The 24,498-nt window shown below is 52.1% G+C and overlaps 12 protein-coding genes across 12 annotated transcripts; 8 read left to right on the top strand and 4 right to left on the bottom strand.

Moving 5' to 3' along the window:
• Positions 1 to 237: 237 nt before the first annotated feature.
• On the top strand, positions 238 to 1,737 carry AKAW2_60476A (alpha-L-arabinofuranosidase B; the record flags this gene model as incomplete). Its single annotated transcript, XM_041692606.1, has 1 exon — positions 238 to 1,737. The coding sequence occupies one exon, from the start codon at positions 238 to 240 to the stop codon at positions 1,735 to 1,737; it is 1,500 nt and encodes a 499-aa protein (XP_041545974.1).
• A 495-nt stretch (positions 1,738 to 2,232) lies between these two features.
• Positions 2,233 to 3,958, bottom strand: AKAW2_60475S (uncharacterized protein; the record flags this gene model as incomplete). Its single annotated transcript, XM_041692605.1, has 2 exons — positions 2,233 to 2,694; positions 2,756 to 3,958. 2 exons carry the CDS (start codon positions 3,956 to 3,958, stop codon positions 2,233 to 2,235), a joined length of 1,665 nt encoding a protein of 554 aa, XP_041545973.1.
• Positions 3,959 to 4,696: 738 nt separating this feature from the next.
• On the top strand, positions 4,697 to 5,031 carry AKAW2_60474A (uncharacterized protein; the record flags this gene model as incomplete). Its single annotated transcript, XM_041692604.1, has 2 exons — positions 4,697 to 4,884; positions 4,947 to 5,031. 2 exons carry the CDS (start codon positions 4,697 to 4,699, stop codon positions 5,029 to 5,031), a joined length of 273 nt encoding a protein of 90 aa, XP_041545972.1.
• Positions 5,032 to 6,365: 1,334 nt separating this feature from the next.
• Positions 6,366 to 8,184, top strand: AKAW2_60473A (MFS transporter; the record flags this gene model as incomplete). The annotated part of the gene is made up of 2 exons (XM_041692603.1): positions 6,366 to 7,787; positions 7,867 to 8,184. The coding sequence occupies 2 exons, from the start codon at positions 6,366 to 6,368 to the stop codon at positions 8,182 to 8,184; spliced, it is 1,740 nt and encodes a 579-aa protein (XP_041545971.1).
• A 922-nt stretch (positions 8,185 to 9,106) lies between these two features.
• On the top strand, positions 9,107 to 11,552 carry AKAW2_60472A (uncharacterized protein; the record flags this gene model as incomplete). The annotated part of the gene is made up of 4 exons (XM_041692602.1): positions 9,107 to 9,237; positions 9,313 to 10,985; positions 11,043 to 11,246; positions 11,317 to 11,552. The coding sequence occupies 4 exons, from the start codon at positions 9,107 to 9,109 to the stop codon at positions 11,550 to 11,552; spliced, it is 2,244 nt and encodes a 747-aa protein (XP_041545970.1).
• A 633-nt stretch (positions 11,553 to 12,185) lies between these two features.
• On the top strand, positions 12,186 to 13,232 carry AKAW2_60471A (arylamine N-acetyltransferase family protein; the record flags this gene model as incomplete). Its single annotated transcript, XM_041692600.1, has 1 exon — positions 12,186 to 13,232. The coding sequence occupies one exon, from the start codon at positions 12,186 to 12,188 to the stop codon at positions 13,230 to 13,232; it is 1,047 nt and encodes a 348-aa protein (XP_041545969.1).
• Positions 13,233 to 14,174: 942 nt separating this feature from the next.
• On the top strand, positions 14,175 to 15,290 carry AKAW2_60470A (MBL fold metallo-hydrolase; the record flags this gene model as incomplete). The annotated part of the gene is made up of 1 exon (XM_041692599.1): positions 14,175 to 15,290. The coding sequence occupies one exon, from the start codon at positions 14,175 to 14,177 to the stop codon at positions 15,288 to 15,290; it is 1,116 nt and encodes a 371-aa protein (XP_041545968.1).
• Positions 15,291 to 15,530: 240 nt separating this feature from the next.
• AKAW2_60469S (uncharacterized protein) lies at positions 15,531 to 17,171 on the bottom strand (the record flags this gene model as incomplete). Its single annotated transcript, XM_041692598.1, has 1 exon — positions 15,531 to 17,171. One exon carries the CDS (start codon positions 17,169 to 17,171, stop codon positions 15,531 to 15,533), a length of 1,641 nt encoding a protein of 546 aa, XP_041545967.1.
• Positions 17,172 to 17,731: 560 nt separating this feature from the next.
• On the top strand, positions 17,732 to 19,621 carry AKAW2_60468A (acyl-CoA synthetase; the record flags this gene model as incomplete). Its single annotated transcript, XM_041692597.1, has 2 exons — positions 17,732 to 17,960; positions 18,024 to 19,621. The coding sequence occupies 2 exons, from the start codon at positions 17,732 to 17,734 to the stop codon at positions 19,619 to 19,621; spliced, it is 1,827 nt and encodes a 608-aa protein (XP_041545966.1).
• Positions 19,622 to 19,980: 359 nt separating this feature from the next.
• AKAW2_60467S (uncharacterized protein) lies at positions 19,981 to 20,860 on the bottom strand (the record flags this gene model as incomplete). The annotated part of the gene is made up of 2 exons (XM_041692596.1): positions 19,981 to 20,505; positions 20,576 to 20,860. The coding sequence occupies 2 exons, from the start codon at positions 20,858 to 20,860 to the stop codon at positions 19,981 to 19,983; spliced, it is 810 nt and encodes a 269-aa protein (XP_041545965.1).
• Positions 20,861 to 21,217: 357 nt separating this feature from the next.
• Positions 21,218 to 21,853, bottom strand: AKAW2_60466S (uncharacterized protein; the record flags this gene model as incomplete). Its single annotated transcript, XM_041692595.1, has 3 exons — positions 21,218 to 21,514; positions 21,571 to 21,592; positions 21,645 to 21,853. The coding sequence occupies 3 exons, from the start codon at positions 21,851 to 21,853 to the stop codon at positions 21,218 to 21,220; spliced, it is 528 nt and encodes a 175-aa protein (XP_041545964.1).
• Positions 21,854 to 22,253: 400 nt separating this feature from the next.
• Positions 22,254 to 24,151, top strand: AKAW2_60465A (uncharacterized protein; the record flags this gene model as incomplete). The annotated part of the gene is made up of 6 exons (XM_041692594.1): positions 22,254 to 22,515; positions 22,574 to 22,670; positions 22,738 to 22,889; positions 22,961 to 23,022; positions 23,094 to 23,459; positions 23,537 to 24,151. The coding sequence occupies 6 exons, from the start codon at positions 22,254 to 22,256 to the stop codon at positions 24,149 to 24,151; spliced, it is 1,554 nt and encodes a 517-aa protein (XP_041545963.1).
• Positions 24,152 to 24,498: the final 347 nt, after the last annotated feature.

The raw sequence follows: 24,498 nt of genomic DNA, 5'->3' as shown, positions 1-24,498 counted from the left end.
GTATACAGGATGTCCCAATATTGGAGGAAAATCCCCGACCCCTGAAGCCACACATGTAATTAGACTTCCCATATCATGCACTCCATGCATGGGCACTTCACTGCAGTGAAGAATATAAATAAGCCCCCCTTCTCACCATAGTAGCATGACTTCTTTCACCAAGCGGCCTATCCTACTACTGTCTGAGTCCTCTCCTAGCCCAGACCTTCCTGAGCAGGCAGTTATCCATCCACCACCATGTTCTCTCGCCGAAACCTGCTCGCCTTAGGGCTAGCCGCCACCGTCAGCGCCGGCCCCTGTGACATCTACGAAGCCGGCGACACTCCCTGCGTAGCCGCACACAGCACCACCCGCGCCCTATACAGCTCCTTCAGCGGCGCCCTCTACCAGCTCCAGCGCGGCTCCGATGATACCACCACCACCATCTCCCCGCTCACAGCCGGCGGCATCGCCGATGCCTCCGCGCAAGACACCTTCTGCGCCAACACCACCTGCCTGATCACCATCATCTACGATCAATCTGGCAACGGCAACCACCTGACCCAAGCACCCCCAGGCGGCTTCGACGGCCCAGACACCGACGGCTACGACAACCTGGCCAGCGCCATCGGCGCCCCCGTCACCCTGAACGGCCAAAAGGCCTACGGAGTCTTCATGTCCCCCGGCACGGGTTACCGCAACAACGAAGCCACGGGCACCGCCACCGGCGACGAGGCCGAAGGCATGTACGCCGTCCTGGACGGCACGCACTACAACGACGCCTGCTGCTTTGACTACGGCAATGCCGAAACCAGCAGCACCGACACCGGCGCCGGCCACATGGAGGCCATCTACCTCGGTAACAGCACCACCTGGGGCTACGGTGCCGGCGATGGCCCCTGGATCATGGTCGACATGGAGAACAACCTCTTCTCTGGTGCCGACGAGGGATATAACTCCGGTGATCCGTCTATCTCTTACCGCTTCGTCACTGCCGCAGTTAAGGGCGGCGCTGATAAGTGGGCTATTCGCGGCGCTAATGCTGCCTCTGGCTCCCTGTCCACGTACTATAGCGGTGCCCGTCCGGATTACTCCGGCTATAACCCCATGAGCAAGGAGGGTGCTATCATCCTGGGTATTGGTGGTGATAACAGCAACGGCGCCCAAGGTACCTTCTACGAGGGTGTCATGACCTCCGGATATCCCTCGGATGATACCGAGAACTCCGTTCAGGAGAACATCGTCGCTGCTAAATACGTCGTCGGCTCGCTGGTTAGCGGTCCGTCGTTTACCTCCGGAGAGGTTGTTTCGCTGCGTGTCACGACCCCGGGGTACACGACGAGGTATATCGCGCATACTGACACGACTGTGAACACACAGGTTGTGGATGATGATAGTTCCACGACGTTGAAGGAGGAGGCTAGCTGGACGGTTGTCACTGGTTTGGCTAACAGCCAGTGCTTCTCGTTCGAGTCGGTTGATACCCCTGGTAGCTATATCCGGCATTATAACTTTGAGTTGCTGCTTAATGCCAATGATGGCACGAAGCAGTTCCATGAGGATGCTACTTTCTGTCCTCAGGCGGCGTTGAATGGTGAGGGTACTTCGTTGCGCTCGTGGAGTTACCCGACGAGGTATTTCAGACATTATGAGAATGTTCTCTATGCTGCTAGCAATGGTGGTGTGCAGACGTTTGACTCGAAGACGTCGTTTAATAATGATGTTAGCTTTGAGATTGAGACGGCGTTTGCTTCGTGAGGGGTTATTAGGGGTTGGTTGATCGGGTGGGTATGAGGGATCGTGGTTTGTAAATAGGTTATGTTTGCTATATAGCATATGAATACTATACGATGGTATACTTTAATGTGGATTGTGTCTATGTAATCTACAGAAGCATCAGACCCTTGCCTACATGCAACACAATATCACAACATTGTATCCGTGGAGCCGTCACGGACTAATCAGCTGCGAGATGGTTCTTATGCGGTGCTAGTTACTGTGATTGGGGATAAGTTCAAGCGTAGTTGTCTTTCCTTCACAAAATGCATGTGGATATTGTATGTCACGGTAGCTTATTAGCATGAACAAAACAACTTCGAGTGAAATAGATATATGATGTACCATAACGACAAATGCACTGCGACACTTCATACCAGCCCAGAAGAACACGTATACATCATCAACAACATATGCTAGGCAGAACCCCCAGCCTTACGACCAGCATAATAAAAAGAAGATAGGCTTCCTCCTTCCTCACTCCGAGCAATCCTCGACCTTTGGGCCTTCCACGGCTGCAGCAACCTGTTGAGCAAGCCGAAACCTCTCGTACGAATGGACTTTGATCTTCTTGGAGTTGACCAGGTCCAATCGCTCTTTCTCCAAATGGCGGACTTGGACCTCACCGGAGGAATCACTCGGCAAGGATATCTCGTAAGTGGCTGAGAATTTCTTCTCGAAACCGGCGTACAGTAGTGGCCTTTGTGGGAAGCGACGGAAGTATTTACCTGTCCAGACGGTCAAGGTGAACGATTCGAATACTTCGATGCCCGCCTGCTTTCTACGGTCAAAGTAATTCTGGCCAATGCTCCTCACAGAGACATAATTTATTAGAGGCGTGATGGGGTTATGTATGTCGGAGAGGCCTAGTTCAAAGTGCATAGATAGGCTCCTGAGGTTGTGAAAACCGGTTGCTAGTCTGTCGAAGACGTCGTCGGGCTATGGTGTGGTTAGATCTCGGTTCATGTGATAGTATAAGACAGAGGATACATTGGCTTACCCATTGATCATTCTCTCTCTTGACTCCCACTTGAAGTGACTTCAATTTGGGACAGTTGACATCGAGCTGACTGAGCTCCTCCGCTGTTAGGACTTGTCGCGGACGCTCCTTGCGGGCAGATTCCTCTTTATGCAGACAGAGAGTAGATAGGTTACTGTGACGGGAAATCACCTCAACCGGGCACATGTACCCTTTTAAAACCAGGGTTTCCAGAGAATCAAATGATGAAAGGCATTCGATGAGTTCCTCTCGCTCATCATCGCCTTCGCCTTCCCAGACAGACACTTTAAGGATCTTTAGTGATCTGGTAAAGCCAACTAGACATCGAAACAAGCCAGCGCAACTCTGCGGTCCTACGGCTAGTGACACCAGCTTGTCCCACTGAAGCCCATCACGCCAAAACCTCCATTGCTGATCGTCCATCCGATATCCGTCAAGGCAAAGATGCTCGAGTGGAGGATATGTTTCTTCGCCTGTAAGCTGAAAGCTCCATATAACATGATGCCTTGGCATCCTTATAACACAACCACCATACGGTCTCATGACAGTAAGCGAGAACGACCGGAGATGTGTGCATTTGAAAAACAATCTTTGTAACGTGGGTATCTGTCTATTTGGCCTGTTTCCGTCATTTGCTGGGCTCACTGATGCAGAGAGGGTCGTGACACGGGGTAGAGTCTGCTCCGCCAAGCTAGAGTTAACCTCCTCGCTATACTGGTTGAGTAGGAGAAGTTCTGGCTTCCTTTTATGCTCATAAATGGTGCGAATCAATGTTGTCGATTGAATACTAGGAAAGCCGATGGTAATTCGTCGAAGGTTTGGCAGACGGGCAATCAGTGTGGCCAAGCAATCATTGCTCTGGAGTCGTTCTAGGAAGTCCTCGTCTGCCCAAGCAGAAGGACTCGAAATATTGATTTCCTGTACCCAAGCTCGTAAGGTGTCATTCTCGTCGGCTTCCAGTCGAGATAATAGAAGCCAAGGGCCTGTAGGCAATTCTGATTCCGTTTTCACTTTTGTAGAGTTGGACAACCTACGGGAGCCAGAGAGATTCTCATAAGCCACCAGGGAGATAGATCGATACAAAAGGGGTGTCGCGATCGAGTTAAAGATCTTGTCGACCAAGCAGAGGTGGGACAGCTCCTGAGTGGTGCACTGCTCAAAGATAAGACGCCATTCATGCAAGCTTACTGCATCTCTCATCATAGTGAATGGTCGAGAAAGCGAGCGAGCAGTTGACGCTATAAAGATAAGTCCAGTGAAAGTTATGTGAAAATTTTCAAGAAAGATAAATGGATATTTTCGTAATATTTGGGGCTCTATAGAGTTATCGCTCGAAACTGAAATCAGATGGGGAAGTCAGGGCAGATGTGAAGTATTATGGTGCCTCAATCTAGGAGACAAGGCTCTGCGACGAAGCATTTACTGACTCAGTGCGGAGTGCAAGTGGAATGACACCATGCATTTGATTGGACACTAGGGAGGACAAGGCTGTGAAAATCAGGGAGGCTCTCAAGAGGAAAGAACTAAGCACTAGTAGTAGTAGTAATAGTGTTAGACTGAACAATTATTCTGCGAGAGTGATCGGGTTTCCTTTTACAGACCCCGCCGCTTTAGGAGTGCTTCACGTGACCGACCCGGGAGCGCTCCCAGAGCGCTCCCGGAGTAATCCAGACACGCGGACAATTGCTCCGGACACGCACCCAGCGCTCTCCAGGAGCACTTTCATGAGCAGGCATTTGTCCCCCAGACACTAAACCACGTGATTAGACCCTTGTATCGGGGCCGTTTATTCTGCACCCAGTCTAGCCGGCGCCTCACAATCCTGAGGGCCTTCGTATCTACTACATTTTTTTCAACATGTTCATTAATACGTAAAGAAATGGTTTAGTTCGGTATGTCCACGTCTTATGCCTGTGCTCGCCTGTTACCTGAATTACTACAATGGCGGTTTCCAAGTCGGGCGGAAAGAAGTATGGCCCTGTTCGCAAGATAGAATATCGCCGACGCTGGAGACAGAGCCGAAACTTCGACTCCAAGGCCCATGTCAAACAGGATGCCCAAAGATGGAGGGGGAGATCTTCTGCAAAGACGAAGAAGGGTTATTTAGAAAGAGCCAAGCTCTATGAAGTGTGAGTCTTGCAGCCTTTCGTCCCTCACGAAAAACAAACCCTGGTAACATGAATTTAAATAGGTTTCTTGTGGAAGAAGGCTTTCAACCCCATGGCTTCTACAACAAGGAAGGACATCCAGTCCCAACCCTGGAGGAACTAACATAGTAAACAGCTCTGGTCAATACTCTAGCATTAGATACTAGGCCCATGCGAAGCCGATTTCATTAAAGTTGTAGATATCTTCCTGTGCGATGCCATGTTGCAATGTAGTGATTTGTACGCGGTTAAATCACTCTTTAATCACTTTAGGGTCTTCGAATTTGGCGCGTCGATAGCCATATCGTCGAGAAAAGCAGGATTTAACTTCAGGACAGCGTTGAACAAATTCTGTAATCCAGTTTACTCCGACTGATTGAAGAGGTGCAGTACCGCGGCCGGCGAGAAAAATATTAGCTATTTCTCGCGCATCTGATGGCTGAGGAGGCACTCCACGTCGATCTAGCGACAGAACCCATTGTACAAGAAATTCCTCTTCATTTTAGTCGTACGTTCTGTCAGGCCACCTCGATGACGATTCTCTTTGGGATGACCTTCCGTTTGACGGGCGCTGGTTTCTGTCTGCATGCCCCAGTACGGGATTGATGGAATCCCCGTATGACCTCTAGTGGGGTGTCGAATCGATGGAAACTCGTGCTGGGCTTTGACTTTTTGGCGAGGGCTCGTGTTGTAGTTGGGGGCCAAATTAAGTTGCGCAAAGCAGGGCGTGTCTTCTGGGTTGCGTACATATCTCTTGACTATTTCCGTGGACAGCTGCACACGACAGGTCGCTTATATTGACAATAGCCAATAAACGGAGACATCATTTCCAAACCTACTACGCTTGGCTAAAGCCGCCATGCCGGTTTGAGCCAGTTTCCATAGACCCGTCTGGTTTCCACGAACGGCCACGACCTCGCACGCCATCGAATAGGATCATTGTCCGTTGACTCATGGTAAACATCCATGCATGAAGTACATACTTCCATTGTCCGACATCGGCACGGGCATATAGTTCAGATTACACCGCGTCCCCGATTACTCAGCGGACGCTAGCAGAAGGTTGGAACAACAGTGCCACTGCAGACCCACAAGGTAAACACCTACCTCGTCCGTCTATACCTGTACTTCGTACCACCCCAAGAAGTCCAAGGCTACGTAGCAGCTCTTTGGTGCCACTCACGCTTCACTTCATATTCAGGCAAATAGAATCGGAGCTTATCCTTTCTACTAACGAAGAAGCCAGGTGTTAGTATCCATTGCCTAGAATCCACTCATTACCCTGCTATAACAGCTTCGAGTTAAGCCTCGATCAAGTCCGTAAATCCGGGTCTAACTGGACTGTATCCACGGCAGCTTGATTGCTAATCTTTAGCCAAATGGCATACGTCAGCCCTTTGATATAAATTGGGGGCGATGGATACCCTTCCGCAAACCAGTGGGTTTGCAGGTTTCTACTGACCATGCAGTCATATCTCCAATATCGTTCTATTCGCGGCGGTATCCGCAGACAGGTCGACGAACACCCAGGTTTGGTCATTCCCTGTTGCAAGGATGGGAATCGCAGGCATAATCTTTTCGATAACACAGAAGGCAACGCAAAGACCGAGGGCAGCCCTGATATTGGACTTTCACCCTTACAAGGCTACAGCCTACGGCAAAGGGCAGACTTTGATCGCCATCCTCCACCGGGTATTGAGCTGAGTGATCGAGACCACTCTACTGTGTTTCTCGTTGGGTGGGATCATGAGAAAGATACCATGAATCCACGAAACTTCCCCCTTGCCACACGAATTTCGGTGACTCTTCTTGTGTCTGCCATAGCATTTGTGGTCAGTGCCGCCTCCTCCATTGAAACAGCAGTTCTACACCAAAACAGTGCTGCCTACAATGTGAGTGAAGTTGTCGCATCTTTGGCCACCGGCATCTTTCTCCTGGGCTTCGCAGCGGGCTCCTTGGTCTCAGGCCCGTTATCTGAGATCCTAGGCCGTAATGTAGTCTATATTGGATCTCTGTCGCTTTTTATGCTCTTTACCATGGCATCCGGCCTAGCACCTAATATCGGAACACAGTTGCTGTTTCGGTTCTTGGCCGGCGTGTTTGGATGTCCACCACTCACTTGTGCTGGAGGGACCATCGCAGATATCTGGGATCCCCTGGAGAAAACTCTCGCCTTCCCTTTATATGCTATCCTTTCCTTTGGGGGTGCGATCCTCAGTCCTCTAATTGCCTCCTATATGGGTCAGGGGACGCTATCCTGGAGATGGACCAACTGCATCATCCTCATCATGGCTGGCCTCGTTCTGGTCTTGGTGGTGCTGTTCCAGCCTGAGACCTACAGTCGTCTCCTCATGAATTGGAAGGCGAGCCATCTGCGAAAATCAACAGGAGACTTGCGCTACCAGTCTGCAATGGACCTTGATCGCACAACTCCCCTGTCCCGGATTGTGACTGCCTGTGTGCGGCAGCTCACTCTTCCGATTCAGGAGCCGATTATTCTGCTGCTTTCGTTATACATGACGGTGCTCTATATCGTGCTGTTCACCTTTTTCGACGGCTACTCATACATATTCAGCGACATACACGGCCTGTCGCAGGGGTTGACCAATATTGTCTGGGTCGCAATGTATGTGGGAATCGTGTTGGCCGCCCTGTTGGTACCGGTACATTACCGGCGCATGAAGAGACTTGAATCACTCAGCCGAGACCTCCCATCACCCAACAATCCTGACACCGCTCAGAATGGCGACATTAATGTCTCTCTGAACCGCGATGATCAACAAGCCAAAGCACAGTCTGCAACTCCCGAGCACAGGCTCTGGTACGCAATGATCGGCGCTCCAGCAATTCCAATCAGTCTTTTTTGGATGGCCTGGACAGACCATGTAAGTCATCAACCGTTTGTTATCCTTGACAGGGAAGTACTGCATGTGAACAGGTATACTTAACCTCTGCTTTTGACAGGCAAACATATCAATCTGGTCTCCAATAGTCGGCTCATCGCTCTTTGGATTTGGCAGTATCTGCATTTTCATATCCAGCTATATGTATATCATTGATGCATATGAAGCCTATGCTGCCTCCGCTCTTGGATTCATGACCGTGTCGCGATACTGTGCGGCGGGCGGAATGACTGTTGTTGGAATTCCTTTCTACCAGAACGTCGGGGTCCACTGGACGTTAACGAGTCTCGGCATTATCAGTGCTGTCCTGACGCCGGTACCGTATATTTTCTGGAGGTTTGGAGACGTAGTCCGCGGTTGGAGTCGGTATGCGGTTTGACGAGCGGTTTTATAGGGTAAAGATGTCGGGCGTATATACAGGTCGGAGAAAATTAGGTAACCAAATAATTGCAGGAATAAAGGCTTCACTCTGTACCCAAGCATCTGACCACCCGATCAACAACCTTTGGACCGACTTCATCCTCTGGCAAGCCATTTGACAGGCAGTAGCTGATATGATTATGTCCCTGCAGGACTTCAAATGCTGGCATGCGCTGGAACCTTTGGAAGAATGCCTCTACAAACTTCAAATTACCATGCACACACTCTGGACGAACGGACCTTATTTAGGGTAACACGAGACTAGAAAAGATAGCTAATTGAATCAGTTACTGTCCTGCTAGAACGGGTCTGTTAACTCTAGGTTTGGCCTTTCTACTTCTTTTCCGATTCTTCCATCAGATACTAAGATACCGAACATCCACCAATACAGTCCTAAAAAGACTTTTTCCAAGGCCTGAATAACTATATCTTCCATAATTACACCAACCATAAGTGCAGTTTCAGTAAGCTCTCTTACTTCCTTGCCTTTACCGCGTACCTACTTAGGATTTTTTAGGCGCACTTGTAAGCCGGCCTGAAACCGAAAGATTGGTAACTGAACGCTACTTCAGAGATTCTCACCCTGATAGAGTAGAAGCGAAGTACATCAAGCTCTGTGCTTGGCAGGAGGCAAGGCGGAGCGGAGTATCATGGTTCAATTGAAGGGATTTGATTATTGAATTCAATAGATATACGCCCACCGTAGTGGGGATCCGAAAGCGGAGGGTAGTCGGGAAGATACGCAGATAAGTAAGAGCGGCCTCAAGGCTTCCCCGCGTTCGTCAGCCAGGAGCCTGTTTCTTCCCGACTGACCCGTTCCGCCTTCTGATTCACCCCACACCATCTCACACATACTGTACACATTGCGCTCCTTGGCCACGATGGCGGAGCAGGCGTCCGAAAAACCTCCATCAGAGCACGGCCGCGAGTCGGCTCTGAATCCCGCCCCCTCGGCAAGCAAGCGGCGACGCATCGGTTTAGCTTGCAATGCCTGCCGTGTGCGCAAGTCCAGGTACGACATGCCGACGAGTGCGGATGACGGCTAAAGTCCAAGCCCATGCAGTCACTGACCTAATGTTCGTGGCAGATGCGATGGGCAGCGGCCTTCGTGCTCGTCCTGCATGTCGCTCGGGTTCGATTGCCTGTACGAACCCAGTGAATCTGCGGCCAATGTCATTATCCGCAAGGGCTATGAGTCTGATCTTGAACAGCGCGTGCTGTCTGTTGAACACAAGCTGCAGCGGCTCGATGATGTGTTCAAGGGCCATCTCTTGCCGTGCCCAAACAATTACCCATGTCGACTCACAAGTAGCACCCCTGCACCGGAAGCAGTGACGCGTGCGAGAGAGACACATGCTACCGGCCTGGAAGAGCCACAAGATGAAGATGCGTCTACTAATGGCATGGCCATGACCTTTGTCGAAGAGCATAGCTCAGCTTTCTTTGGCGAGTCCTCCAACATCAACTTCACACAGCTTCTTCTTCGAGCTATAGCTGCCGTGCATCAAGCGTCACCAGCCATAACATCCGCCGTAGACAAGGACTCTGCTCTTCAGGAAACAATCATAGCTAGTGATTCCCAGGCCCAACCACACCGTCCGGTTGCTGCATCATCAACTCACCTGGACTCGCCGCCTACTACCTTGCCGTCAGTAGAAGAAATGGACTCCTTGCTCGACATTTACTTCGACACATTCGGGGCCATCTTTCCGTTTATCCATGAAGAGACGATGAGGAAAACATATACGGAATGCAGGCTCAATTGTTTCACCAGAGCTCGCAGGACCTGGCTAGGAACTTTAAACATGATGTTCGCCATGGCCAGCAGCTTGGATAGAGACTATGTTGCATCTGCTAAGAAGCGCTTCGAGAGGTCCAATATTTTTTACAAGAGGGCCCTGGAACTGTGTGGTGACTTATCGAGACGTGTCATCAGCCTTGAGATGGTCCATTATCTGCTCCTCCTCGTCATCCACTGCCAGGGGACTCAGCGTTCAGTGCAGGCCTGGAATAACCACGGGCTTGTCATCCGGTCAGCTATTGCGTTAGGACTTCACAGCCACTCTACCAGGAAGCCTGTCGATCCCGTCAGCGACGAATATCGCCGTCGGACTTGGGCAGTAATATACTGTCTCGACAAGGTCCTGAGTGTGGCTTTTGGCAGGCCAGCAAGTGTCCCAGATGAACAGATGACCGGACGAGAGCCAGTGCCTGGTTTGTCTACAAGTGCTTTAATTGGCCCCCATGGTAACGTTGATTTGCCTGGTGAATTCCTCGCTGTTTCATTCAAGTTGTATCAGGTGATGGCCAGATCCCTCACCAATCAGTATGGGGCAAACCTTGAGAACGCCGACTTGTGTCCAGACGACATAGCTTCACTCAAAGCCTCAGGCGAGCTTCGGCAAATGCTTCAAGGCTGGGCGGCGAGCCTGCCATCGTATCTGCATCTCTGCGAGCCTGCCTCCAGCGTACTTTCGCAGAATTCTCCGGGGAACCGGTTTCGTGTCATTCTCACACTTAGGTATCATAACCTGGCCATTCTCATACATAAACCGTTACTTAGTGCCACGATACGTCACTTGTTCCGGGCGGGAAGTGCGCCCGGTGGAAGTCCGCCATATTTGACGCAGCTCGCTATGGCGGAGGCCCACGAATGCGTCCGGGCAGCACAACTTACCATTGAAATTGTTCACTGCATCATCACTGCGGATTCCACGAGTAAGAATAATCTCGGGGCGTGGTTTTTCACGCTGTACTACGGTAATTTCCTTCAGAACAAAGCTTCGTTTTGTAATGCTGACTGGATACACCCAACAGTCTTCACTGCTTCACTGGTCATCTGCGGCCGCCTACTGTGGGCACAACATGGAGAGAACGTGGTAGGCGAAGCAGCTGTCAAGGACTCAAAGATTTTACTCGGCAAGGCAGAAACGATATTTCACAAGCTGGACCACGAAAACAGTCTGGTTTTAAGTTGCCTGGAATATATTCGCCGACTGGGCAGAATGTGCAGTATCAAAGGTTAGTCGCAGTTGTCCCTTGCGCCCCTGAATGTGCGCCACAAACAGCTTAGCATTTGACAACGTAATAGGAGCTGCACCAGATCCATCACAGGGCCGCTCTGATAGTGACTCTGCCTTAAATTTGGAAGTATCTAACAGCCAACCCACGTTGGATCCTGCCACTAGTTCCGTGGAAGCAGGGGTTTTCAACGTTGAGGACATGGAGGCGTTCCAGCTTTTTTCATCCGAAATGTTCGACCCGTCCATCGTCGAGGGCTTCCATCAGTCACCCGTCGAGGGGATTACTTTGGGCAATGGCCTTTAGGATGGCTCTCCTCGCGGAGACATTTGAGATGTGTCTGGGTAGGATGGTGAGTTGGGCGGGACAAAGCGGTAGAATTCAAGTCTCTGGATTCTGTTAGCCATACGATGCACTGGCTGCTGGCAGGCCACAGTCAAGTAACGGAGATCGTGGTTTCAGCCTCAACGCAACGCACACCTTCACTGCTGGCTATTCTCGAAGGTTTCGGACACTCGCTGTTAACTTTACAATGGACAGATCACTCGGAAATTTAGTCCAAGTAGGAGAACTTCCTTCGAGCATTTGCTTTCGTCATGCTAGAAATTGATACCACCCGCAGCGAAATGCTCTTTGTCTATGACACAAATATGTACAGTTGTAAGCTTCCTGGTTGAGGGACTCTCCGCGCAGGCCTGGCCCGGCCCGGCTTATCTCCCCGACGCCCCACGTTCCACCTAGTGTACAATCACTCATCCCCGTGCACCCCGTCTAAGACTCCCCTAACACCTTTCGACTCACCCCTCGCACTGCTCACGGATCTCGGTCCGGTCACGGAGCATTTCTACGTTATAACGACTCTAGATATCCCTTCGGGGAACGTTCTGCAGGAGTTCCGTATGAGCAAAGTGTGATCCATTTCTGGCCAGCTATCCCATCATGTTGTCCAACCCTACGCCCACCGTCCTTACCCAGCTTCCGTTAAACGAGGACGCCCGTCCACGCTACAGCAAGATCGAGTTGCGCGACTACTTTGAGTGCATCAAGCTCCCTCAGAAATACCTAGACTCGATTGTACTCAAAGACGCTACAGAGGCTAGAACCAAAGAGCATGGGCTGCCCCTGCTGGAGGCCTTGACACGGTACCACGCATGCAATGTCCCTTTCGACAATCTCGTGCTGCACTATTCCACACACAAAATTGTCACGCTTGACCTGGAGGAGCTCTACACGAAGATCGTTCGCCGGCGTCTCGGTGGACGCTGTATGGAGAACAACACCTTTTTCGGGACCGTCCTTCGCTCGCTCGGTTATGAAGTGCGCAACTGCGGAGGCCGTGTAGCGCGTGCAATGAGCCCTTACCCAGACGTCCGACGCAATCAGAGCACGACTTATGATGGGTGGAACCACATGCTCAATCTTGTGCGACTGGACGATGAGTGGTACGTTGTGGATGTAGGGATGGGCTCTATGGGCCCCAACCTTCCATATCCGCTGCGTGACGGATTTGAGACAACCAGCATCGCCCCCCGCCAGATTCGCGTGCAGTTACGGTCTATAGCTGAGTCGTATGCAACTAAGTCCGGCAACAGCGCAGGGCCTCCGAAATTGTGGTGCTTTGATGTCTGCTACAACCCAGCTGATGATACCAAGAAAGACTGGGTGCCGGTCTATTGCTTCACGGAAACGGAGTTTTTGCCTCAGGACTATGAAGTAATGTCCTGGTTCACGTCAACAAACCCGAGATCCTTCTTCACTAGATATGTTACTTGCACGAAAATGCTCATGGACAAGGACAGGGAGGTGATTATAGGGAATATCACCCTGTTCAAGGGCACCGTGAGAGAGACCATTGGCGCCAATCGCAAGGTGATCAAGGAGTGTAAGACGGAAGATGAGCGTTTGCAAGCCCTGGCTGAAATCTTCAATGTGTATCTGACAGACGAGGAGAAGAAGGCGATTCCAGACGATCGGGTATTAGCATAAAGGATGAGATGAAAGGGACCATGCGTGATATGCCATCCTCCCACTTTGCGATTCGCAAAACTGGACCGTTGGTTAAGTCACATGTCTCTTCTTTCGGGCGTGCTTGTATGCGCCTTGTCGCAGTTTCAACGGCTTGTCAACACCCGAGTGGCTGAGACGAGACAGCAACTATCTTTAGCCTACAATTGCATTTCGTTTAGTAGAATCATGACCCAAACCCCTCTATGCTCCGGTTCCAACTCTACGGTACTCTACTCAGCACGTATCGTCGTATGTTAGTAGTGATCGCGTCGGTAGAAGATTGGTTGATATCCAGTCGATGTGTGGCCGTCGCAAAACGTCTTGGTTTGCACGGTCTCCATGACTGGGCCCCTAAGATTCACTGTCTAAGGTTCAGTTGCCACCCAGATAAAAGGATATGGTGCTTCTATGTGTATTGATGGACTGTACCATGTTGGTCCTGATGCGTACTAGCAAGCGAACTATGGCCGGAACTGGGCAAGAATGATCGCTCACTGCGAAGGTTGAGCTCTTCGGGTGTCACGAACTGTACGGCAGGCCATTTCAGCTGTTCCCGGTTGTCGCCGGCTGGAGATCACAGATCAGAGCAGCAGCGTCCCGCCGGCTGAGCCAGAGGACGCAGGCTGCCCCACATGGACAGGAGCGGAGCCACCACTAGGCAAAGTAACTGCTAGCCAGCTCCACTGGTATGCTCGTAAACCGCATCACCGTGGCTGGCTCGCTCGGGCCCTCCTCCCCATGGCTGCTGCGCGTTGGGACCACCATTCCGAACGTCGGCTTCTTCCCCGGATAAGGCATGCTATGTAAATCGGCGCTTCAGCATGCGCAAGAGACGGATTGAGCTGCAAACTCGCCGTTAACTTTGATCCGACTTCATCCCTACCGTACCCGCGAAAGGATACGCTGATTGTACTCGGAAAAATGGCAACTCCACGGGTGCCTCGACCACCAGTAGAGATACCAAAGTCGCAAAGCACAGTGGATATCTACATCATCGACACAACGAGTTTCATGAGCGGATTCCCGGCTTCGTCCTTTGTGGAGCCCCTCGTATCGGGATTTGACACCGTGAATGTCGGGTCTTACGCATACCTGATCAGACATCCCGGCTCGAAGACCAAATATGGCACCATGTTGTTTGATCTGGGCGTGCGTAAGGATTGGGAGAACAGCCCCCCAGCATTTGTTGAGGGGATAAAGAACACCAAATGCAACATAGACGTCGACACCGACGTCGCCACCATCTTGCGCGAGAATGGACAAGTCCTGGGAGAAATCGGGGCCATCATCTGGTCTCATTGGCACTTTGATCACGCCGGTGATCCCCAGACACTTCCTACAACGACGGACTTGATCGTTGGCCCCGGTTTCAAGGCCACTATCATGCCTGGCTATCCGACAAATCAGGCCTCACATGTGGACGAACGGGCATGGCTGGGTCGTGAATTGCACGAAATCGACTTCACGCCTGCAGCAGGATCCCGAAGGCTCCAGATTGGTGGGTTCCAAGCGTATGACTTCTATGGCGACGGGAGCTTCTACCTCCTGAACTCCCCCGGACATGCCGTGGGGCACATGTCTGCTCTCGCCCGCACAACCGCCAACCCTCCCTCGTTCATGCTTCTGGGGGGAGACATCGCTCATCATTGTGGCGAGTTCCGGCCCACGCGGTACACTCCGCTGCCGGACATGATTTCTCCCAACCCCTTTCGCCAGAAAACTCCTGCTTGTCCGGGAAGGATCTTTCTCTCCATTCATCCCAAGAATAATTCGGAGGAGCCCTTTTTTGGACCGGTCCGAGGCGACCGGTGGCACCACGATGCTCTCGAGGCTACGGACAGTATCCAGAAACTGATGGAGGTCGATGCGTACGACAATATTTTCCCCGTCATGGCTCACGACATGAGCTTGCGTGATGTCGTGGATCTATACCCCAAACCTGCTAACATGTGGATGACCAAAGGATGGAAGGAAAAGAGTCGATGGGGTTTTCTCAAATCATTTAAGCCAGCAGAGGAGGGCCTTTCTCACCTGTAGCACCCTCGATGGTAGGATTCGTGGACAGTTGCTTGAATGTCTTCGCACCTACTTGGATGTGCACAGATTTTCTACGATGCAACGCTCGTACATAGCCATCTTTGCCAACTCTAACAATACCAATACAGCTTGCATAATTCAATGCTTGATGTAGCGCATTTCACGAAAAACTCATTTGTGATCCGGTCTAAGGTATATAGGTGCGTAATCAAAGACCTTGTGCTCTCTTTTCAATTTTACTCATTTATCAAACCCGTCAGCCCAGTCAGCTTCTGCGCTTCTGGTGTTGACAATTCTCCAAAATGCTATACCCTCTTCCCACTGTGAATCTTCCCAAACGTCTGTTTTGCCGTCAGCCCTCCACCTTCTCACTTCGTTTGGCTTAACCGGCCCCCATCTCACTGGGTCTCCATTGACAAATGCAGCAAAACATTCATTCCATTCTCTCAGCCAACCTTCCTCCTGGTCCGTCAGCCCCCCAGTGAAGCCGGCGCCCCATAACCAGATGGGTATATCGGTCAGATGCGTCACTCCCCATTCGGACGGTATTGTCTCCTCGACGCACCGCAGGCACCTCTCAAATCGATACCGGAAAACATCCTTACCAGGCTGGAGACCACCTTCAAACAACGCGTGATGGAAGCCGCGTTCAAGATGGTGGACTTGAACACAAGCGTAAAGGCGCCCGAAAAAGTCCCGCCAGCTTGTATAACCTGAAGGAAGCTTGTTCGCAGGCCCACAATAGTGGCGCATGAGTGCACGGGTGACCGGAGGGGCATATTCCGCGTAGAGGCGTTCATAGACCGCAGTGTAGGAGTCTTCCGGAGTTCGCCACCTACCGTACATAGTATGTTCATCCTTGCATTCCCCATTTAATAGCGTGATACCACGACTTTTCATTCTTCTCGCAAACTGTCCGTCGTTGATCCGATCAACAAGGTCCCTGGGGTAGAAGAGGTCGTCTGCTAAGACCCGGAATTCGGAGATCTTCATTTCGCTTTGAACTTCGATCAGTCGCTGATAAGGAAGAGCCCGAAGTTTGGCAAGTTTCGCTTTGTCTTCCAGATCCCTAGGAATACCGAGCACCGCGAGGAATTCATCAAATTGCTCCTGTTGATCATGTAGAGATTTTGGCCTGACGCCCGGGCCGTTCGAGAACATTGCGACTCTTCTAATGATGGCCTTTTCCGCGGGAACGTGCCAAAGTTCGTGGGCCAACTGTTGGAATGCCGAGTATGCTCCCGCTGAATATCCGGCGACCGTGATGTTTGCTGGATTGCCACCAAAACGTGAGATGTTGTCATGAGTCCACTCCAGGGCCGCCCTCTGATCCCACAGGCCCATGTTCCCCGTCGCGTCTCGGCAGGCATCTGCTTCGGCTGCAAGTTCGCGGCCTGCGAGGAAACCAAGCGCATTGAGCCTGTATGACGGCAGAACCATGATCGCCTGGAAGGCCGAGTCGCTCAGCAGCGGCACCAGAGATTCCGGATTTAGGTTAGCAGTTCCCACTTGTAGGAAACCCCCATGGATGTAGAAGCACACTGGCCAGCCATCTTTAGGGGCAGGCCGGGCCGGCACCCAGATGTTCAGCTGTAGGCAGTCTTCGTCCACCACAGCAGCATCGGGTGTGTTGCTACTCGGGGGCTGCGGGCACACCCAAGAACCACGCGTGAACTGCCCTGGTTCAGCTGCCGTCCCATATTGGTAGTCTGCGGGCAGTCTGCGTGGCATCCGGAAACGCCACTGACCGGTCGGCGGCAGAGCGTATGGGAGGCCTCCAAAGTACCGCACAGTTGGCGTGCCATCGGACGTGATGGTCAGGCCTTCAATGTAACCTAATTGCGCAGCATCAAACCTATACTCTTCGCGATGGTACCTCATGGTGCATGGACTTGGGCCTGAGTCAAGATAAGCGGGCTCTCGATTATTGAGAGCCGGGAAGCAGGAGGTGGCGAAGGGAGATTCGCTGTATGCAGGGTATGTACTTCGTCTGGTTTCTCATGACCCGGAGGCTCTGTAGGAGAGCCAGCTTGGTGTGTATCCCCCAGATTCCCGCATGTACCCGACCTACCCAACACTAGATCGCACAAGCTCACGAGGTCAATTCTGCCTGGATTGATGCCGACTGGCACGTCGTGCGCATGGATAGCGTGGCCCTCTATCCACCGCCAACAGTCGTCGGCAGCCCAGTCAGCCAGCGAGCGACGGTACCGAGATCCCGAAGCGGCGGGAGTCTAACCCCAACCCCGGGGCCCAGACCGCGTTTCCTTCATTTCCCGTTCTTTCCCCGGTGTCGGAAAGCGTACTCTCTATGAACTTGTTGGCTGAAGTCACACATGTCTGGCAGACAAGTGAGCCGGAAATACAATGGTTGAAAAGACGTGGCCACAGGCTTTGTGTTTCTGACGGCAGTCGCTTTTCCTCATCCTTGTTTCTTCGCAATGTCAGTCTTTCTCCAACGCTCAGCCTTCCTCGAGGCCATCCAGAAGCATGAAGCGTCTTCCATTGCTGTGGCAGAGAACGACTCGGCCGCGAACTTCTCTTATGGTTCGCTGCTGCACAGTATCGTGCGTGCTAAGGAGCTGCTATTGCTAAAGACGGGCAAAAGTGACGAAAGTATTTCCGGGGAGCGGATTGCTTTCATGGTGGAAAATGGTTTTGATTATGTGGGTACGAAACATTGCGCCCCGCAGCTCTTTAACCAGGTTCTTCAGGACTAATCGCAACCTCCAGTGACCTTCCTGGCTGTTCTCGCCTCCAACGCGGTTGCTGTGCCATTGGCGCCTTCTTTTGCTGTACCTGAATTGAGATACATTCTCGATCATAGCGAGGCGCTCGTTCTCATCTCGTCGCGCAAGCTAGCGACAAAGGCGAGAGAGGTACTAACTGATGGCTTGACAAAGCCCCCCTTATTCTACCAATTTGAGAGAGCAGGGCATGCGCCGACAGAGGCCAATGAAGTCACGCTCTGTGATTTCTCCGATCTACTATCCGGGGGCATGATGCTGTTTACTTCGGGAACTACTGCACGACCCAAAGGCGTTGTACTATCCCTGGCTAATCTTACCGCGCAAGCAAACAGTCTCTTGGAAGCATGGCAATATGTCCCGAGCGATCGACTCTTGCACGTGCTGCCGCTGCATCACATCCACGGCACGGTGAACGCCCTGCTGACGCCGCTGCTCGCCGGCAGTAGCATTGAGTTCATGTATCCTTTCAACGCGAGCTCCGTCTGGGCACGGCTTGCCGCACCATTTCTACAACCTACAGCTGCCAATGGCAACTCCTATATCAACATCGAGGAAGCGGCTGGCGACCCAAAGGATGTCACCAACTTGCCTATAACATTCTTTACTGCCGTCCCTACGATCTGGTCTCGTCTACTGCGGGATTATGAGTCTCTTTCCCCCGAGATGCAGAAGGCTTGCAAGGAGGCAGTTTCCCCAAGATACCTACGGCTGAATATTTCCGGCTCGGCTGCCTTACCCAAGCCGATTCGAGACGGGTGGCAAGAACTGTCCGGGGGCAATTTGCTACTCGAGCGATACGGAATGACCGAAGTCGGAATGGCGCTTTCCTGCGGCCTGGAAGATATAGATCGTGTTGACGGCTCCGTAGGCTGGCCTTTGCCATCCGTAGAAGCACGTCTCATGGAGATCGACGACGAGACTGGATCTCAAGCTGTCATTCCGCATGGCGCGGAGATCGATCCCGTTTCCCGTAAGGAACGCATCGGAGAAATACAACTCCGTGGACCTACGGTATTCGAAGGGTACTGGCACAACGATGAGGCGACCGCGAGGGATTTCACTGCCGACGGGTGGTTCAAGACGGGGGACATCGCCACACGATGCATGATCCCAGGCTCGGGCTTGGGCAAGTCTGGATCTTGGGCGCAAGGTCCTGCATACTTCATTCGTGGTCGCCGAAGTGTGGATATCATCAAGACGGGCGGCGAGAAAGTGTCCGCGCTCGAAATCGAACGCGAAATACTGGCTCTGCCGCAGGTCGAGGAATGTGTCGTGGTCGGTCTGCCGTCGGAAGCCTGGGGCGAGAAGGTGGCAGCAGTGATCGTGCTCTCAGATCAGAGTCGTAACGATGGGAAGCCGCTGAGTCTGCAAGATCTGAGGGATGCCTTGAAGCGTCGCATCGCAGCCTACAAAGTTCCACAGGATATGGAAACTGTGGGTATGTTGCCGCGCAATGCCATGGGTAAGGTGAACAAGAAGGAATTGACAGCCAGCGTCTTCGGGGATATTGAGAAAATTAGAAGGCGAAGTCTTGATCTGGGGAAGAGGCGCGTGCCGGCAATGGCGACAATAGCTAAATGAAATAGGGAGGGGAAAGTCGGAGGTCATGAATCTGCTCGTTCCGGAACTACCTGTAATGAGTTATTGTTCGCTTCTAATGTCAAACGTAACTCATAGTAGCATAGCAAGCATCAGATTCCACAACGCAACAGCCCTCGCGTAGCTCAGCATGTCAGGGTTGTTACGGCAGCTCGTAAGAAACTTTGAAGTGGCAGAAAGACCTAGGAAAGTGGTACAGTGACTGAATGTCTAACAGCTCGCGTCGAGCGCGACGTCTAGAGAAACTGGTAGGGTGGAGTTGCGCAATGTATATTTAAAGATGACGATGGGAAGAGGACCCATCTCGCCATATCTGAATACCTCCTTGGAAGAGCCGTCGTCTACAACAGCTGCTGAATTTGTCGAGCTGCTCCCAAGACCTTTTCTTCTTCAAATCGACGCCCAACAATTTGCAACCCGACAGGGTAGCCATCCATTGTTGAAGGGTCATAGAGTCTCCAGTTCCAAGCGTCATGGGCATTGCGCGGAGCGTGATCCCCGGGGCGCTTTTTGTCTAGATCATCGCTGGCCATTCCGGCTGGGAAGGTCAAAGCCGTATAATCCAGAATATTGAACAGCTTGGTGTACCCAGTCCAGCGGCAAGATCCATGAGGTACCGCCGTGTGTGGCATGATAGGGACAAGGAGTACATCCACAAGTCGTCCCGACGGAGACCGTATGCTGTCCCACATATCGTGATAGGCCTGTTGAATTGCAACCTTCTCCTTGTTCAGTTGCCAGTATTGGTAGACCGAGATTGGTCGACCGCGATCGACGAATGCTTGAATCTGCGGAACGAAGGGCTCGCCACCTGCGGCAACGGCTCTTCGAATATCCTCGCCTCCATCCGCGGCATAGTATTCGTCCTGGCCGCTCTTGGTCAGTTTTGGGATAGGGTCTTGAAGCCGATACTGGGTTTGGGACGGGTGCTCTCACCATTATCTCAATGCACGTGGAGTTCAAACTTGAGTCCCAGTCGACAACGACGTGGCCGGCGGCCTTGAGTCTGGTAACAAGCTCACGAAATAGTCGCTCAATTGGTGGATGCACTCTGACTGCACCATCATCCAGCATTGTTCCGACGACAAGTGGCCTCTTGGACAGGTCCTGGAAGATATTTTCTCTCCAAGGGATCGGTGGCACCTGGGGGTCTATGTTCCAAGGTTCTGCTGCGATCACCAGCTTCGTCACTACTGTGAGAGAACTCAGAGACTTTGCCATAGGCCCAACAGCCGAAGGCACGTGTTGCTGGCCATCTAAAGAGACTTTCACACCTCGATAAGACAATCGGCCACTCTTGGACGAACTATCAGCGTGCTCTGATGCAAGGGTATGCCTATGCCTGTCATGCTTACACTAGGTTTCAAGCCCCAGAGCGCGTTCATGTGACTTGGTATGCGGATCGAGCCTCCAATGTCAGTCCCCCAGCCGATCAATGAACCACCTAGGGCCAGCAAAGCTGCTTCTCCACCGGAGGACCCCCCAGGAGTAAATTCCGAATTGGTCGGATGTGTGGTCAACCCCCAGAGCGGATTGTCAGTCTCGCACCACTAGTGCAGTCAGTGTACTTCTATAGAGCTACGATTCTGCAATGTTACTCACCATGATACTTTGGGGGAGATTTGTTTTCGCGATTATTATTGCTCCCAGCTGCTTCAATGTATGTATCAGAGGTGCGTCAGACTTGGCTGGAGCAAAAGCGTTGCAGACATAGCCTACTGTCGAGTCTAGACCTCTGATGTCAAATTGATCCTTCACTGATATAGGCACACCATGCAATGGGCCAATGAGTCGACCATGCGTCCGCTGGAAATCGTCAAGATGCCTGGCTTGGTCGATGGCATCATCAAAGCAGGTTTCTGTCAGGCAATTCGTCTGCACACAACCAGTCAGACACTATTTATCCAATGAACCTTGGTGTGTTCTATTACCTTCTTTTGAGCCTCACAAGCTCTGTATCACTGATCAGTGTAACAAGCACTACGTTCTGTTCTTGTGGACTTACCTCCCAATATAGGCGCGAATTAGCTCCTCTGCCGAGACTTGTCCAGAACTCAGCAGGTTCGTCAGTGTTTCGACGTCCGCTATGTCAGCCCCAGAGATGTCCGAGCCCCCTTCATATTTTCGAATTTGCGCATCGCGAATCGCCCGTTTAGCTGCGACGACTCCTTCCCAAGACCTGTTTGTCTTTGCCCCAGTTTCATTCGACGCCATGACCACGTTTCCAGACAATTGTCACGAAAGGATTGTCCAATGTGCCAATGGCTCGGGCCAGACATTCGAGGAGAATGATCACTCGCCTTGTGGCTGTACTAAACGTAGACGCCAGCCGGACTGCAGGCATTCGGACTCACAATGGGGCCGGGGAAAGAGAATCTTGGCGACGGCACCAAGTATTGCGCTGCAGGGTGCTCAGTCCCAACAGGAGGAATGGCACATGAAAGTGCCGGTAGATCGCATACTACCGTTCCCGGGGAGCACGCGGGAGACTACGGGGCCGGTCCGGCGTTCGGGGAGAGTCCCGCATCCCATCCGCCTGAACCTCTGACGAAAGCCTCCGCCCTTGTCACCGGGGAGGAGGGGACGTTCCCTGCCCCACACTTTCCGTGCCAGTATGGAGTCTATTGTTAATGGTGCAACAATCAGCCCATGCCGATGCCGGTCTTGCCCCGCGACAGCCCATGCGTGCAAATTGACAGGTGGTAGGCAATGGTTAAGACCGTACGTAGATGGCGATGTTCAGGTAATGGCAAAATGTCCCTTCGACGAAAAGCTTCCTGCTCACGAAACGGCAAGCGAACGCTATCATCGATCATTCAATCATTCATTCACCATGACCAAGATTGTCCACGATGATTTCCACGTCGCCATCGTCGGTAAGCCTGCCAAAACTCGGCCCCCTTCTTGGAGCGCTTCCCTAACAGGCCCCTACAGGTGCTGGCATCGGTGGTCTTGCGCTGGCGATGGCTTTGCACAATAAGGGCGTCTCCTTTACGCTGTACGAGGAAGCAAAGGAGTACTCTGTAGTAGGGTAAGTTTATACCTGCACATCTTGTAGAGAATTGATCACCACGATTCCCATACTGACCGTGTCGAAGCGCCGGGATTGGATTTGCCCCTAATGGCATGCGCACCATGGATCTCATTGAACCTGGTTTCCGTCCCCTCTATGAAAAGGTCTGCGTCGGTAATAAAGGCGAAGACGCCCAGCATATATTCTTTGAGGGCATGCTTCTTGAAGAGGGTTTCGGTACGCCCCGACTCTCTTCATCCAGTTTGAGTAAGAGGGTTGAAATGCCCATGCTGATTTTCCATCTACAGGTCGCGGCCAGCCGTGGCATGGCAAGTCTGGATGGGGCCACCCTAACTACATTCGCAAATCCGTCAGTAAACTCCCTCCCCCCACCGGTGGCCTACGTGAAACCCGCCCAAGGACGCTGCTGATTTACCCCAGGCACACCGGAAAACGCTGCTTGACATTATGACAAGCTTCATCCCGATTGAAAAAGTCAAATTCAATAAGCGCCTGACGAATGTCGAACAGCTACCAGCCGGTGTCACCCTCACGTTCTCCGATGGCACGACCGCCGAGGCCAGTATACTTGCCGGCGCTGATGGTATCAAGAGCACGGTGAGAGAGCATGTGCTGAAGGATCTATACCCCAGCCAAGTTGCGCCTGTATATGCAGGTGCTTACTGCTATCGAGCCGTCATCCCCATGTCCGAAGCCTACGAGATCCTTGGCGATCTCACAGATGTTGCCAAGTTCTATTTCGGATACAAGCGTAGCGCCGTTACCTACCGCATAAGTGGCGGTGATGTGAGTGTTGTATCCTTATGCAAGGCCGGCATCGACGGCATGACTGTGACCCAGCTAACCCGTCTATTGCTCGATAGGAATTCAACTTTCTCCTCTGCGTCGCTGGTTCCGACGACGCATGGAAACTGAAGGACGCGGTCACAGAGAGGGTCACACATGAGGCCATGATGGCTGATTTCGACGGCCCTGGGGTCGACGATAGCTTTCGACAACTCCTCCGAATGGCCAAGCCGGTGAAATGGGGGTTCTTCCACCATCTGCACACGGCGACATACTTTCGCGATCGTGTGGTCCTGGTCGGGGATAGCGCTCATGCGTCTCTGCCCTTCCAGGCGGCTGGCGCGGCGCAGGGCTTGGAAGATGCCTTGGTGTTGTCAAACGTGCTCGCACAGCTAGCCAAGCTCCAGGAGCGTGGCGCAAGCCAGCTGCCAGCAATCCGTGCAGGCCTGACGGCGTACGACTCCGTGCGGCGTCCACGTGCCCAGAAGCAGCTCGAGCAGGCTGCCGAGGTAGGCCGCATGATCTTCTTCCAGCACGAGGAAGCGGGCTCCGACATGGAAGAGATTCTTCCCCGACTGCAGCAAGGTCGATTCAACTGGCTGTGGTTCCATGATATGAACGACGACGTGGAGAAGGCGCTTAGCAGGATGCTGAAACAGATCAGTAGTTGGTCCCATGGGGCGAGGATCTGATGAATTGGGTTCATGACGTTGAGCGACGGACACTGTACTTGGGAACCACCGTGGGCCTCTATTTACTCGATAGTCGGTCTGTGACATTAGTACTAGAATTCATTAGAGTTCATTCTTGGAAATGGATTTTCTTCTCTGCCTATTGAGTTCGAGGGCGTTGAACCACAGACCCAATGCATATGTTCCGCTGAGAAAGGAAATGGACTCCTATTTATAGTATCGATGTCGAAAAGTAGTTACTCGCGGCGCAGAAATTCTGGGGTTATTACTGAGCGTCGAATGGTGCAAGTACAATCTATCTGCTCTATCACCGCTGCATTGATACTGGAAATTTTGGTGATGATCAA

Source organism: Aspergillus luchuensis, chromosome 6 (genome assembly GCF_016861625.1).
Source record: "Aspergillus luchuensis IFO 4308 DNA, chromosome 6, nearly complete sequence".
NCBI classification, from domain to species: Eukaryota; Fungi; Ascomycota; class Eurotiomycetes; order Eurotiales; family Aspergillaceae; genus Aspergillus; species Aspergillus luchuensis.
This window is presented reverse-complemented; position numbering and strand designations above follow the sequence as displayed.